General features: G+C 39.2%; 2 protein-coding genes across 11 annotated transcripts in view; both read left to right on the plus strand.

Annotated features, from left to right (window-relative positions):
- Positions 1–11522, plus strand: part of ECPAS (Ecm29 proteasome adaptor and scaffold) — a 100414-nt gene extending 88892 nt beyond the window's left edge. For all 10 annotated transcript variants that reach the window (XM_059072206.2, XM_067040959.1, XM_059072209.2 and 7 more), the window contains 11 exons: positions 196–287; positions 367–433; positions 666–857; positions 1515–1723; positions 2592–2635; positions 2732–2924; positions 4769–4907; positions 6842–6947; positions 7231–7319; positions 9516–9587; positions 11246–11522. In XM_059072206.2, the coding sequence (XP_058928189.1) occupies positions 196–287; positions 367–433; positions 666–857; positions 1515–1723; positions 2592–2635; positions 2732–2924; positions 4769–4907; positions 6842–6947; positions 7231–7319; positions 9516–9587; positions 11246–11385 (1343 nt within the window). In that variant the 3' untranslated portion in view covers positions 11386–11522. The remainder of the gene's footprint in view (positions 1–195; positions 288–366; positions 434–665; positions 858–1514; positions 1724–2591; positions 2636–2731; positions 2925–4768; positions 4908–6841; positions 6948–7230; positions 7320–9515; positions 9588–11245) is intronic.
- Positions 11523–11933: 411 nt separating this feature from the next.
- On the plus strand, positions 11934–15231 carry LOC131761539 (small ribosomal subunit protein eS25-like). The gene is made up of 2 exons (XM_059072383.2): positions 11934–11941; positions 14829–15231. The coding sequence occupies exons 1-2, from the start codon at positions 11934–11936 to the stop codon at positions 15229–15231; spliced, it is 411 nt and encodes a 136-aa protein (XP_058928366.1).
- Positions 15232–16085: the final 854 nt, after the last annotated feature.

Below are 16085 nucleotides of genomic sequence, written 5' to 3' on the forward strand. Positions count from 1 at the left end.
TAATAACAGATTAATTTTTAATTTTATACCAGGCAAAGAGAAGCAAATGGATATACAAATGTAACATGCAAGGGTTCTAGACTACTAGGGAATAAATCAGATATTAATTATAGGGTTAAGTTTGTTTTGGTCCTACGAACAGAGCAGAGCATTTGGTCAGCCAAATATCAGATTTTTCTTCTTTGTTTCCACTAGGTAAACTCATGAGTGCTTTGCTTAGCGGCCTGACAGATCGGAACGGTGTAATTCAGAAATCCTGTGCATTTGCCATGGGCCATTTAGTTCGGGTGAGCTGAATTTCTTACTTAGTTAAGTAAGTATACTTTGGTAATTATGAAGAACTGACCAGGATTGTTTCTCTTCCAGACGTCACGGGATAGCAGCACAGAGAAACTCCTGCAGAAACTCAATGGCTGGTATATGGAGAAAGAAGGTATCTTTTTTCTTCCTACTTAAATTATTGTTAATTTAGATGTAAACAACCTAATGAAACAATACAAATCAGGTCCTACCCTTTCTGATTTTATGTGGTTTGCTAGGAACATTTCTGATTGATTTTACTGGTTTGTTTTGCTGTGGTACAAGTCGAGCAGTGGTCTGTTTTGATCAGTTACCCTTAAACACAGTAAGTGTCATAAAGATTGTTTTTTTCTGCTTCTCTTTAGAACCCATCTACAAGACCTCTTGTGCTCTGACTATTCATGCTATTGGACGGTACAGCCCTGATGTACTGAAGAACCATGCCAAAGAAGTTCTACCTTTGGCATTCCTAGGCATGCATGAAATTGCTGATGAGGAGAAAGCAGAAAAAGAAGAATGTAATTTATGGACTGAAGTATGGCAGGAAAATGTACCTGGTTAGTAAACAGTGCCTGTGAATTAAACCTGTTTCTTAAGAACCACAGTTGAAATTTTTAACTCATATTTTTTTATTCATAAACTTCTGTAGTTACTTTCCCAGGGGACCTTGACAATGTGTGTCCCATTGGGTTCTCAGCCCATCCTAATTTCCAAGTTCTCAGGTTGGCGCTCAGAGCTCTTTTCTTTCCTCCCTCATTGCTGCCCATGTGAGAGAATAGAAACTGCCCAAGCGGAGCAGAGCTTTGCTTATTTCAGTTGAGAATGAACAGTGATTTTTGTGTTGCCTTGAGTATTATTTTACAGTAGTGCTTCTCCACTCTGCTCTTCACCCTTGACACACGTTAATGGAAAGAGAGCCCTCCTTTGGACGTATCCAAGTTCATAACGTCCTGCTGTTGTAAAGATTTCTCACACCACCACCCACTTTCTCTCCCTTTCAGAGAGTGATGTGATGTAACCATTGAGAATCACTGCTTTAGATTGATGGTCACTGACTTTTATTCCAGACTTAGAAAAGAAAAATCAGTTAGTTTATATATATTTATACACACACACAAACACACACACACGTATATATATATACATATATATATATATTTCTTTTTTTTTTTTTTTTTTTGGTCACTTAAGAGTTGCTTTTAATTTTGCTTTAGGTTCCTTTGGTGGCATTCGGTTATACCTGCAGGAGTTGATTACTATCACCCAGAAGGCTTTACAGTCTCAGTCCTGGAAAATGAAAGCCCAGGGTGCAATTGCCATGGCATCAATTGCAAAACAAACCAGCTCCCTGGTACCTCCGTATCTGGGAATGATACTGACCGCGTTACTGCAAGGCCTAGCTGGACGAACATGGGCAGGAAAGGTAAAGGAACCATTCATGCCCAGTTAAATTTAAGGTATCCTTAAAGGATTATGACTTCATCTTTCATTTTTCATTTTCTGTAAAAATTAGAATGTTGTTTTGTGGGACATCAGATGGATTGTTTTTGTAAACCAGATTTCCTAGGCAGTTGGGAAGCTTTGGGTAAACTTTGCCTGATTAAATGTGGTATTTCATCAAAGTGTAACCCACGTGTCCTTGAATACTGCACAGTAATGCTGGAGGTTGATTTTTACTTATCATGTTCAGCTTTCCAAGAGAAGTCTTCAACCAAGTGGTCACCCTTTTGTCCCTGTTGACCTCATGAGCAGATCAGAATTGGGGCATATGTGAAATTGAGTAGCAAGGCAAGCTGTGTCTAAACCCTGGGCTGAGGATGCCCATCTCTGGGGCCTCTGAATTAGTAAAAGTCATTTTTTATACAAGGGTGATGGTTGGTTATACACAGTGACTACTCAGTGGGGAGCGCGAGACTGTGGCATCACATACAGTCTGGTTGATGTGGTAGAAGCCAGTAGTGGCCATTGCAGAACTGTAGATGAAGTATGGGTCTAGGAGTCAGACACAGTTCTGATGCCATTGTTGATGCTTCTGCCTCTGTGACCTTGGACAAGTTGGATCTCTAGGCTTTATGAAATGGAGAGGAAGACAGTTACCCCTGCTTCTGTGGTGTGGAGTACAACTCTGTGGATGTGCTTGTTAAACAGTTAAGTGTGTCTTCAAAGATACGGTGACTCTGGTTAATTTTTGTTGTCATAATTTTTAAAAATTTATGAGGTAATTATAGTCATGTACAGTGTATGTAAATGACATTTGCTTAATAGTATCCCCTCATCTTTCAACCCTTTAGGAAGAGCTGTTGAGAGCCATTGCCTGTGTGGTGACAACTTGCAGGTAAATGTTCCTTCAGTGAAGATGCCATTTCTTAAGCTGCACCTGAAAGTTGCAGCCTTTATTAACTGTTGTGATGCTTTTGTATGGATCCTGCAGTGCAGAGCTGGAGAAGCCTGTACCCAGTCAGCCTGGCACCAGTGAAATCCTCCAGGCTGTTCTGAAGGAGTGTTGCAAAGAGAATCCCAAATACAAGATTGCAGCAATCAGCTGTGCAGGGGATGTCTTAAAGGCCACCAAAGAAGACAGATTCCAGGAGTTTGCTGACATTGTCATACCTCTCATCAAGAAGGTAATGATCGCCATATCCTTTCAGGTCTGGTTTATACTTAAAAAAAAAATAAAAATAATAAAATTTTGAAGAAAGAAAGAAGGAGGAGATTTTCCTATGTCCTGTTTGCATGTTTTAGTAGGATTCGTCTAGCTGCAAATAGAAAAATCCCCAAATATCATGGCTTCAAACAAGGTAGACGTTAGTCTCTCACAGAAGAGTTTAGGGAGTCTGGCTCTTTGCACCTCCCAGCTCTGCCTTCCCCTGGGGTTTGGCCATTGTCTTCATGGTCCACCGTGTATCTGCATTCCAGGTGGGTGATAGCAGGGGAGATGAAGAAAGGGTGAAGGATCAAAGTAGGTATGTCAGTTCTCTCTTAAGGAGAGTTCCTGGAAGCTGCTACAAGGCCCTTTCACTTCTATCCCACTGGCCAGTGCTTAGCCGGGTGGCCACACCTGGCTGCAGGTGAGGCTGGGAATAGTAGTCTTCATTCAGGTATCCGTTTCCCCTCCATGGGAGAAGGGTGGCTGTTTTTTGTTTTTTTTTAAAAAAAAAAAAAAAAAACAAAGCAGAACGATGAGTTTATTGCAAGGGTTTCATCCTGTGAGCCGGGAACCTCAAGGCCGTGGGAGCGGTGAGTTCCCGGGAGTGATGTTGGAGTGGGCGAACAGTCCCTGTCTTGCTGCTGATAAGCTCTGCCTTGAAAGCATGTGCTGCAGCCATCCCGGGCACCCCAGAGTGAAGACAGACTCTGCCACATGCTGGGGGACTTTGATCAAAAGCAGGCTTTGGTTTCATTTGGAAAATGAAGTGCTCGTTTTTAAAGGTTGGGCACTGGTTCAAAGAAAGAAGAGTATGGTTTACCTATTTACTTTTTTGTGAAACATGAAAAATTTTAAATAGCATTCTCATTCTGTTTCTTGTGTTGCTGCTAATTTGCTGTTGTAAAAAAAAAAAGCTGTTTAATTTCTGTTAAGAGGGAGGGGATATGGGGATATATGTATTCATATGGCTGATACACTTTGTTGTACAACAGAAACTAACACAGTATTGTGAAGCAATTATATTCCAATAAAGATTTGTAAAAAAAAAAATATAAACTGAGAAAAATAAATTCAAAGTAAAATAACTATCAAAAAAATTTTCTGTTACATACATAATGATAGTGTATGGATTTGGCAGTCTGTATCACCAGCTTGCTGGACAAGTCACTTCTCTGCCTATTTCCATATCTTATTTATTTATGGCTGTGTTGGGTCTTTGTTTCTGTGCACAGGCTTTCTCTAGTTGCGGCAAGCGGGGTCCACTCTTCATCGTGGTGCACGGGCTTCTCATTGTCGTGGCTTCTCTTGTAGTGGAGCACAGGCTCCAGACGCGCAGGCTCAGTGGTTGTGTCTCACGGGCTTAGTTGCTCTGCAGCATGTGGGAACTTCCCAGACCAGGGCTCAAACCCATGTCCCCTGCATTGGCAGGCAGACTCTCAACCACTGTGCCATCAGGGAAGCCCCTCCATATCTTATTAAGAAGGAGTTTGGATTTAGATTATTACCGGGTTCTTCCTCCTTTAATTCTGTGATTCTAATGCAAGTCTTTTTTTATGTTGTGCTCAAAATACTACATATATGGTATTTTTTTTCACCTTTGCTTACAGATTCCTTTAGAGGATTTCCAAAATTTATTGGAGAGGTGTAGTACCCCTGTTACAAAATCTTTTTACAAATAGGAAAACTCATGGTAGAGACTGTAGCATTTAATTCTTGGTTAACATCTCCTACTCTGGTACACTGATTGTTTTAATAGTATGCCTGTAACTTTGAAGGGAAAAATAAATAAAATTTGCTTTCCTTTTTTTTGACATGTCCTAGAACTCACCTGAAAGCATTGGAGTCCAGACAACCAAAAATGAAGATGAGAATGAGAAGGAAAAGGAGCTCCAGCTGGAATCTCTGCTGGGAGCCTTTGAGGGCCTGGGCAAAGCCTGGCCCCGAAATGTGGAGACCCAACGTAAGCAGCAGAACCTGCATTTGAAGGAGTGCTGTGGCCAGGGGTTACTTCATGACAGTGAAGGTGTTCCATGTGACGAGTTATAGCTGCTGTTTCTTGTAGAGCCTGACTGATTAACAGTGAGAATTATCCAATATAAATTTTACTCCTACGTTGGCAGATAATCTCATTGACTATTAGTTTGCTAGGGCTGCTGTAACATAGTACAACAGACTGGGTGACTTCAACCAGGGAACTGTATTTTCTCACAATTCTGGAAACTAGACGTCTGAGATCAAGGTGTCAACAGTGTTGGTTTCTTTTGAGCCCTGTCTCCTTGGCTTGTAAATGGCCGTCCGTGTCTCTGTGTCCACTACATTCTTATAAGGACACCAGTCGTCTTGGGTTAGGGCCCACCCTAATGGTTTCTTTAAAACCCTGTCTCCCAACTCAGTCACATTCTGAGGTACTTGGGGATTAGGATGTCAACATGTGAGTCTGTGGGACACAGCTCAGCCCATAACAACCATGATACATTTTATGTAGATAGTTTGACTACAAAAAGAATTCTTTTGCTCTTTATGGTGCTGTATTCAGAGAAATCCACAGAACTTATTAGTGGGGTCTCTTCATCTGAAAATTAATGGCCTTGTTGCCAAATCTTCAATAAGCGAATGAAATCTCCATTTCCCTGAGAAACTTGAACTTCTGAGAGTTTTTCAGAATTGAACATATCTTTCCAAAGGGTTAAGTAAATAAACAGTAAACCTTTACTGTTGGATTGGGTTGCAGTTAGTAGGAGTTTGCCTTGTGTTGGTTCCTGCAGGGCATCCTACATCTTAATATTCATGAACGTTATGAAAAGTATTGTTGACTATGATTGGATGTTTCTAAAATCAGACTTAAGATTGTCTTTGAGCCTTGCCATCCTTTGTGTGAACTTCAGAAAGTATATTTGCTATGTATAGGGAGAGTTTTCCAAAAGATACAGATTTGTAAGAGGTCTTATTTCTTGGTATTATGTTATGGACTGCAGTGGAAGTCCACTTATTTGACATCATTAGGACTGCTAACCTTTGCTTGATAGGTAGAAGAAGTTAAAGTAGGGAATTATATAAAAAGATGATGCATACACGGAGCAGTTTTAGTATAAGGAACTGAAATGGACATTTGCTGGGTTGTTTGTCATCTGGGGGAAGGGCCAGGGCCTTTGAGGATTTGTTCCACACTGGCTTCTCGTTTACATCTTACTCATAATGTATCATCTTCAGTTTCTGGTTTTGTTTCTTTATACTGGAGAAAGAAATTATAGTTTCTTAGGAAGCAGTTCAAGTGCAGAATTCTAGATTTTTTACCCTCATCCATCTTTACATTTGTGAACCGTACTAAATTCTGCAGCATTTAAAAAATAACTGCTTTGTTGAGTTTTATACTCCTGTTTCATCACTTAGCGTAATATTAATTATATAATTATAATAACAAGTGCAGTTGGCATAACAGGTTTGGATAAAGCACTGTTGACTCTTGTTAAGCCTACAACATGCAGAAGCTTGTGAGCCTCCAGAGTTCTGCTGTCTTTGGCTGTCATTCAGGGTGTTTTATGGGGAAAAGGCAGTGTAGTTTAGACTCTCTGTCAGTTCCTTAGGAAAGGATATTGCCTTGACAAAGAACACTTATGAACAGATATATAAGATTTTCGGGGGGAGGGGGTGTTTCTGATCAGGGAAGTGTGTGGGAATTGGGCATAAAGTCATGCTGAAGTGTTTCTGAAATGTCATGGCTTTAATTAAAGGCATTTGTTGTTTTAATCTTGCCTCTCCCCTTCTCTCTCTCTCTCTCCCCGTCTGTCCCTCTCTGTCCCTATCTCTCTCTGTCTCTCTGTCTTCCCCTCTCTTGCTCTTGTCTCTTGCTCCTTCACATGCTCTGTCCTGCTCTGCCCCATTCTTTTCTTCCAGGTCGTTATCGTCAAGAGCTTTGCAAACTGATGTGTGAGCAGCTAAAACTCAGCACATGGAAAGTGCAGCTGGGAGTCCTACAGTCAATGAATGCCTTTTTTCAGGGGTAATTTGCTTCATAGTTCAGTCATTTATTTAACCTTCCCCTACCCCTTAGCATTTTATATATAATCAGTGGAATTTTTCTTTTTTTTTTTTTAACATCTTTATTGGAGTATAATTGCTTTACAATGCTGTTAGTTTCTGCTGCAGTGGAGTTCTTTTAAATTTTAAAACTAAAAGCTAAAGTGACATCATAAAGCAATATATACAGATAGAAATTGTGCCAGAAAGGTTTTGGAATGTTTTTTAATAACTAATATTTGTATCTTGCTTTTTGATTTGTATAGATTAATGCTTTTAGAAGAAGAATATGCAGATCCTGAGGCTCTGGCTGGAATTCTCCTTGAAACTTGTAAATCAATCACATATTCTTTAGGTGAGTGGTAAATTGACATAGATAAGGAGTGTTCATTTTAAAGCTCAAGGAGTTAAGCTTCAAACATTCCCTGCCTTGTGCTAGGAACTAAATTTATGAAACAACTACTGAACTCTCCTATTTAATATACTCAGTATGTGCCCCCAAACTGGAATGTATTAATCTGGAACTGTAATTTAGGATTTCAACACCTAGGTTAGAAAAACCTTTGTGACCATTATTTTTTAAAAACCTGTACTTGGAAATAATTTCAAACTTACAGAAAAGTTACAGTAATAATGCATGTAATACTTGTATATCCTTTACCCAAAGTCACCTGTTAACATTTTGCACCAGTTACTTTATTACTTGCACTTCTGGATACATACTTTTTCCTCAACCATTTGAAAGTATATTGCTTACATCTTGCCCCTTTTCTCCTAAATTCTTCAGTATGCCTTCTTTTACATACCAACTTTAGATAGTATAACAATGATGCAATATTTTTTAACCATTCATATTCTAGATTTTTCAGTTGACTCAGTAATATTCTTTTTTTTTTTTTTTGTGGTACGCGGGCCTCTCAGTGTTGTGGCCTCTCCCGTTGCGGAGCGCAGGCTCTGGACGCGCAGGCTCAGCGGCCATGGCTCATGGGCCCAGCCACTCTGTGGCATGTGGGATCTTCCCGGACCGGGGCACGAACCCGCGTCCCCTGCATCGGCAGGTGGACTCTCAACCATTGCGCCACCAGGGAAGCCCAGTAATATTCTTTATATAATTTTTTCCTCTCCTCCATTAAGGAATCCAGTCTGGAATCATTTAGTGAATTTAGTTGTCATATCGTTGTAGTCTCCTTTAACCTGGAACACTTCCTCAGCCTTTCTTTGTCTTATGTGACATTGACAATTTTGAAGAAAAGCCTCCCCCTCCCCCCATTTAAAAATAGAATGTGTCTCATTTGGTGTTTGTCTGATGTTTCCTTGTGATGAGATCCAGGTTATGAATTCCCAGTAGGGCTGCTCTGTAAGTGATGTTATTTCCTCTCACATCAAGAGGCACACAGTGTCCACCTGCCCTCGTTGGCAGTGTTAATTTTGATTACCTGGTCAAGGTACTACTCAATTTCCTCTGCTGTATGGTTACTATTTTTCCTCCTCTGTCTGATAAGCAGCCTGTGGAAACACACTTTAAGACCATTCAGAGAACGTGCTCCTCTTCAGAACTGTGTCTACTAAGCAGTCTGGGAGAAGACACTTTAAGACCATGCAGATATACTGCTCCTCTTCAAAGTATCTCCCCTAGGCTTAGCATGCACGGGTTTTTCCTGAACCAGCTTTTACTAAGATGATTTTCCAACTCTGGCACTTCTTCCACATTTACCATTTGACAGTTGGCATCCTCTCATAAGCAAGGTCCCTCCCTCTCTCAAACTCTTTATTTATCTATTATCCATATTGATTCATGGATTCCTTTATTTTCCCCTTTGTTTATAATTATTTTCCCTAATTAATTTGTTGCTCAAATTATCCCAGATTTGGCCAGTGGAAGCCTCTTTGAGCTGTCTCCTGTGTCCTATTGCTGGCTCGCCACCATTCTTTTAAGCATTTGCGTACTTCGTAGCATGACAGCCTGTTATAAGCTCATCTTTTGCTTCCTTTGTCTTGGGTCTGGTTGTGTGTTAGTTTTTTCAGTAGACAGTTTTCACTGTGAACTAGATGCTGTGTCTGGAGTAGACACCAAGGAAGCATATTTCAGTTGTGATTCTTGGAGGTAGCCACATGCTTTTGGATAAATGACTGGCAGCTGAGAAACTAGTCCTTACAGGGTCGGGTCGCAGCCAGGTGTGCCTGAGTTGGCCTTACCCCTGGGTGATGTAATGTTCTTTGGTGAAATGAAGAGGTCATGCAAACTTAAGACCTTTCTTAGGTATCCTGTGAAGTTGACTTCTAAAATGGGTCCTTTAAATATTGCCATTTGTTATGGAGATTGGTATATTTGGCTGACAGCTTTTTTTTAAAGTAAGGAATGTGGACATATAGCACGTTTCAAGTATTTGATGATAATTGGCTAAGGGAAGCTTACTTAGGAGCACATGTATCTTTCCCTGAATTTATAATTTCTGAACATCTTTCTTTCGGTAACACTAACTTAATCTTGGATGTTCTGTTTGTAAGGCATATAAAACAAATAATGTGAACTATATGATTTTCTTCTTAGAAAATAAGACCTACTCATCTGTGAGAACAGAAGCTTTATCTGTGATAGAATTGCTGCTTAAAAAACTTGAAGGTGAGTTCTTGATACTTCTCATTGGAGGACCGGAAAGCCAGGAGACTTTATGGCATATGTTTTAGGAATTTTTTTAAATTTTCTGTTTTTGTTTTTAATAAGCATATACTCTAAAATGTAAATTAATATATTTGTACGTGGAAATGGAATATACATAGCTAAAACCTTCCAATTTTATGAAGTGTTAAAATTTGGTACTCTTTTATATACTTTTAATGCATTATGATGCTATGGTTATCTCAATGAAGTTTTGGTTTCCATTGTGAATCTTGAGTTAATCTTGGTTAATTACAGGAAGAGGCTGACAGTGGCAGAACAGAGCTCACTCTACACATATAAATAAACAGAATGACACACTGAAAAGTGAAGTTAGGAGAACATTTAACAATTACCTACCTGAGTCATCAAATTTGATAGCAGTTTTCTTAATCCTATTTTGTTTTTCTGTTTTCCTTTTTTTAAACCGTCTTACAAAGAAGCAGATTTTGTCTAATGGTCTATCACTGGTAAAAGAAGACTGTTAGCATTTTCTCCAGTGGTGTATCTGTTACTGATTTCAAAAGGAGGCCTCTTTTCTTTTTTCATTTTCCTCTTTTTATTATTTTAACCACGTGGATGAAGAATGGGGAACATGGAACACTTTTCTCTAGAGCATTGTGTATCTGCTGTTTCTCCTTCTGTCTCTATCTTTGCTTAGCAATTAAAGCACATCTCTCAGGGCTCCATAAAACAGGCCGTTAGACTCAGTGACACTACATGTGTCATAATCCCTTTTTTCCTTGTTAAAGTAGAAGAGCTAGACACTTAGATACTATCTCTGAATTCTCAGTTTGCCAAATATGTATGAATATATTCTAGATGAGGAAAATGAAGCTAAACAGTGAAATAACTTGCTTGAAACCACATCAACAGAAAGTATCAGAAACTCATAAACAAGATTTAGGATCTGATGTACTTTATGAATTTCTAATATTTTGAGTATGCCTGTAGTTCTCTGATGCTTTTCTTTTTTTTTTTTTTTTTCTTTGCGGTACGTGGGCCTCTCACTTTTGTGGCCTCTCCCGTTGCGGAGCACAGGCTCCGGACTCGCAGGCTCAACAGCCATGGCTCACGGGCCCAGCCGCTCTGTGGCATGCGGGATCTTCCCAGACCGGGGCACGAACTCGTGTCCCCTGCATCGGCAGGTGGACTCTCAACCACTGCGCCACCAGGGAAGCCCTGATGCTTTTCTTAAAGGAGTAATAAAGTGTCATCTGTTCAAACTGTCTTTGCAGTTATGAAATTTATTGAGGATTGTTTTTACTGAGCATATCTTACAAAGATATATTCAGCTCAGTTGCTGAAATAGCTTTTTTTGTTACTGTGTGCCCTGACTCGATACATCCTGCTTCCCAGTTGGCTTCAGGCTCCCTTCATTCTCTTTGTCCCACCAGCTCTGGGGACAGAGGATGAAACTCCCTGATTGGCCCTAAGTTTATTGTCAATAGTTATGTTTGGAGACAACTCTTAAACCTGTGATCATTCTATACAGAACTGTTACCACGGGCTTGCTTTGCATTTATTTTGGGGATAGGATATGTGGAAGAAAAGCAGAAAGAATGGTTTTGGATTCTCACTTCTATGAGGATTCTTTTGTTGTTCTTTCTCTTTCCATTCAGAATCTAAACAGTGGGAAAGTTTGACAGCTGAATGCAGAGTGCTCCTGATTGAGTCTTTAGCAACTATGGAGACAGACAGCAGACCTGAGCTGCAGGAGAAAGCATCATTACTGAAGAAAACACTTGAAAATCTGGAATAAATTAGAAGGGGAAGAAACAAACAAGTGCCATGTTCATTGGGGGTTGAAATGGTGGTATTCTTTGTGGGGAAAAGTAAAGATTAATCTGTAGCATGCATCATTCCTTGGCTGAAATAAAAAAAAAAAAATGCCTTAAATTTTGTTCCTTATTAGCTTTATTTTACTTGATATTTTAAAAGTATCTGGGCTGAATAAGCTAAATGGAACCTTGGATATTTGAGAGGTGGTTGTAGATGAAACTGACAGAAAGAGCTGTTGAAAGAGTTAAAGCTGTTATTAAAGGAATAGACAGAGTTGCAGAGGAAGCTGCATAAAAATCTTAGAACTGCATCCAAATTTTAAGAAGTTATTTCAGGAAGGGGCTGTATCAACTACTTAGTTTAACCCCCTTTACACCTGAAGAAACAGGTTATGAGATGACGTAGCTTCCTTGCGGAGGCCTGTGCAGAGGCTGGAACCTGTGTGATGGATGGACCTGCCCAGGACGCTTTCTTTCACAACCCGCTGCTAATCAGTGCTAAGCCTGGCCTACCTGAGAAGCTCCCAAGATGAGATGGTACAGCAGTCCTGGCACCAGAACTGAACTGACCCATTATGTAAACACCACTAGATTCTTGAAATTCAGAAGTTGAACATTGTCTTGTCATTTGTTTAGATGATTGGTTTTTAGAAAATGATTACCAACCTTACAGGTTGAGAGGGAGGGAAAATTTGGTCTCCATGTAATCGTCCCCCTCTTATAAGCAGATGAAGGTAGATTAGGACAAGATTGTTCATTCTGTCTGTTATGTATTTTGCAAAACACAAACCAACAACGAAATAGTGACTGCTTGGTTTTAGACCACTTATAATCTCAAAACTGTGAAGACAAATAAAAATTTTTTCTACCCACTTTTATGCTAACAGTCACAACTATGGGATAGAAAGGAAAGCATTTTCTTTAGCCATCTGGGAATAACCTGATACCATTCAAAGTAAATAATTGCAGCTAGGGTTTCTTCCTTTCCTTATGCTGCTCAGGCCCCTGCCTAAGGATGTAGGGTAAGGGGAAAAAACAAATTTAACATAAGTGTTTATTAAAGTAAAGGGAGAACTCTAGCTTACCTTGGATTCCAAGCACAAAATTGGTTTACACTCAATACTGACCCCTTACTGACGTTAACACAACGGTGGAAACTCCGTGTTATTATTTTTTGTGGTCTCTGTTAACCAAAGTATTTAAAATTTTCTTGACTGTGACCCATAGTAAAACTAACTTTTTTCATCATGACCCAGAACAATGTGTGTGGGCTGGAGGGGAGGGAGGGAGGGAGAGAGAAACAAAGAATGAATATAAAATCTTTAACTGAAATAAAATGTTTTGTGAAGTGGTACATACTATGTGTGATCTGCTTTGATCCCTCCCCGCCAACCCCCCAGCACCGTTTTGAATGCTCTTTCAGACCCACTAAATTCATTTCCTGACTCATAAATGGGTTGTTATTTACAGTTTGAAAAACACTGCCATAGATAGTACCTAAACCTAGCTGCATATGCTATGTTCTGGGGTTGCTTCTGTTTGGAAAAGGGGTTTGTTTACAAATGAAAATTTAAGTGTTTATTACCAAAACATCCTCTTAGCTGATACTAAATATAATTGTGAGTTTTAGTAGCATCATGAATTTTAAGTAAACTATCATGGACTTCCACTTGAGAGTGGTGTTTGCTTGGGGAAAAAAAATCAACTCTGGGTGTTTTTTAGAAAGCTGGCGTCCTCATAGGACTTGGTGTTTTCCAGATCTGTATTTCCCCCTCCATGAAGTGCTCTCTGACTTTCATTTACAGTACCTGGGATACTCTTCCTGGGCAAGAGTGCCATGTAGGTCAGGTATTGTTGGAAGGTAAGAGTGTAAGGGCAAGCAAGAATTGTGCTCTTGGCCCGTATCAAGTTTAAAACCTCATCAGATTTTATGCTTTTTAAACTTTTTGTTATTCAATATTGGGAATTTCCCATGGTGCTGAGAGAGGTGCTAAGATACTTGAACCTTAGTGCTTAGTGCTGTTGAATTAATTTGTTTTAGTTTTCTAAGCACATTTCTAAGTTTTACACTTAACTGCCTTCATCTTGACCAGCCAAGTCATTTGTACAACTAGTAACGTTAACTATGGTCTCCCAATGCAGCTTGTGTTGGTGTGCATGGGCACACATATTTATTTAAAAGAGTTAATAACTGACAGTTTGTCATTGTGGAATGTTGATATTAGTGAACAAATGGCAAAAGGACCCGTGAACATTTATATCTTTGGTCTTCATTTTGCAAAACTAGGTGGAACAGATTTTTTTTATTTTTTTCCCTAGGAAGATTCAGTGCTACTTGTCATATAGGCAACTGATTTAGAGAGTCTACTGAATTCCTTATTCCTGGAATATATATCATCACACTAGATATATCGTCACAAATTTATTGATATGGGAAAAGGAGGTACCTGAAATTTGGCAATTGGAAATCAAAACAAAGTATAAAATTGTCTTTTTGGTGATAAAGAGCAGCCATTTCTTTAATTAATGTTTGTGTCTAATTTACAGTTGCCAGTGTGTCTGCCTGTAATACAGTGTACCTGCACAATAAAACTGATTGCCACCAAATCCCCATTGCTTTTAACTTCCATCTTTTACTTGTGTATTCACTAATGAGAAGAGAAAAGAAAAAAAGATGTGACCTTGTTGGTCTGTGCTCTAGTAGCATTTGCACTGTGTGAACACTGTCTGCCCGTTGGGGGAAGTTTCTATCTGCTGCTGCCACTATATTCATGCTGCTTGTGAAGTACAGGGAGTTACTTTGACATTGGCACTCATTGTAATGTACAAACTGTTGTTAAATGGATGTATATGTAACAGATTTTTGTATTTTATATGCAAAGTCTTCATAGAATCCTCTGCAATATGTACTAAGCTAGCTAAGCATGTGGTAGTCTTGAAAGGAAAAATCCTTCCCATGCCCAAGAAGATATTAAGTGGTAAATAAAAGCTGCATGATCAGTTCTTCGAAGTGGTGCATTAATTTTTACTGGTTCTCTGGGAAAATAGTTAACTTCCAAGGCATTGCCTGGTTATACTTTAAAGACCAAAAAAAGCCCTACTGCCTGCAGTATTCTGAGCTACTTCTACCAAGCAGGAATTGTTGGCTTAAGTGTCTGGGAGTTCCAAGGCAAAACACAAACAGAGGCAAGGCACCTGAGTAATTGCTGTTAAATGATTGGAGAGAAGCAATCATTGAAAGATTGGATTTTTTGATATAGGTAATCCCTGATGAACACATAGAAACAACAAGCAGTTCTGCTTTTGGTTAAGATTAACATACATGGCTATGCACATAAAATATCAGAGCTATAGGTACATCCTATGTTGTCAATAGCCAAACAGATTTTAGGCTGTGGCTTTTTGTCTGATGTCTTAGGTGAAGTGGTAGCAGCTGCTCTCCCGGCTTCGCTGTGTCGCCCAAGGACGACAAGAAGGAGATTGCCGGAAAGTCAGCCAAGAAAGACAAAGACCCAGTGAACAAATCTGGGGGCGAGGCCAAAAGGAGGAAGTGGTCCAAAGGCAAAGTTCGGGACAAGCTCAATAACCTAGTCTTCTTTGACAAAGCAACCTATAAGACAAACTCTAAAGAAGTACCCAACTATAAGCATATAACTCCAGCTGTCGTCCCTGAGATGCTGAAGATTTGTGGTTCCCTGGCCAGGGCAGCCCTTCAGGAGCTCCTTAGTAAAGGACTTGCTAAACTGGTTTCAAAGCACAGAGCCCAAGTAATTTACACCAGAAATACCAAGGGTGGAGATGATCCAGCTGCTGATGAAGACACGTGAACAGGTCCCACCAACTGTGTATTTTGAAAAATAAAACTTTTATTAAATCAAAAAAATATATATTTTTTTGTCTGTGGAAGGTACGCTTGAAGGTGAGAGATACCTTGCTTTTTCTCTCGTAGCAGCTAAAAAGCCTAAGCTGCTTCTTTCCTTCTATGCTTTTCCTCCTTTTTCCCTTCAAGCTAGTACCAGATTATTTGATTAGAATAACAATTGGTTTTTTAAAAGTGGAAAACTCACAACTAGAAATATGAAAATCACTACAGGAAAGATCTTATTGGTAAAGGCAAATATACAGTGAAGATAGTAAATCAACCACGTATAAAGCTAGTATGAGCGTTAAAAGTCGTAAAATCATCTATATCCACAGTAAGTTGGATACACAAAACTGTAAAATATGATGTCAAAAATAGTAAACGTGATTAGCTCTAGTAGTTTTCTGGTAGCATCTTTATTATAAAGCAGAATCTAACACACCATTGTAAAGCAATTATACTCCAATAAAGATGTTTAAAAAAAAGTAAACGTGGAGGGGAGTAAAAATGCAAGGATGTTAAAATACATTTAAACTTAAGGGATCTGCAACTATATATATATATATATATATATATATATATATAGATTGCTATATATAAACCTTATAATAACCACAAACCAAAAATCTATAATAGATACACAGAAAAGAGAAAGAAATCCAGGCATAATACTAAAGATAGTCAACAAATCACAAGGGAAGAGAGCAAAAGAAAAAAAAAGGAACAAGAAAGCTACAAAGACAACCCCCAAACAACAAAATGTCAAAAGTACATACCCATCAATAATTACTTTAAATGGACTAAATGCTCCAATTGGAA

The sequence above is a fragment of the Kogia breviceps genome, chromosome 8 (assembly GCF_026419965.1).
Source record: "Kogia breviceps isolate mKogBre1 chromosome 8, mKogBre1 haplotype 1, whole genome shotgun sequence".
Lineage (NCBI taxonomy): Eukaryota > Metazoa > Chordata > Mammalia > Artiodactyla > Physeteridae > Kogia > Kogia breviceps.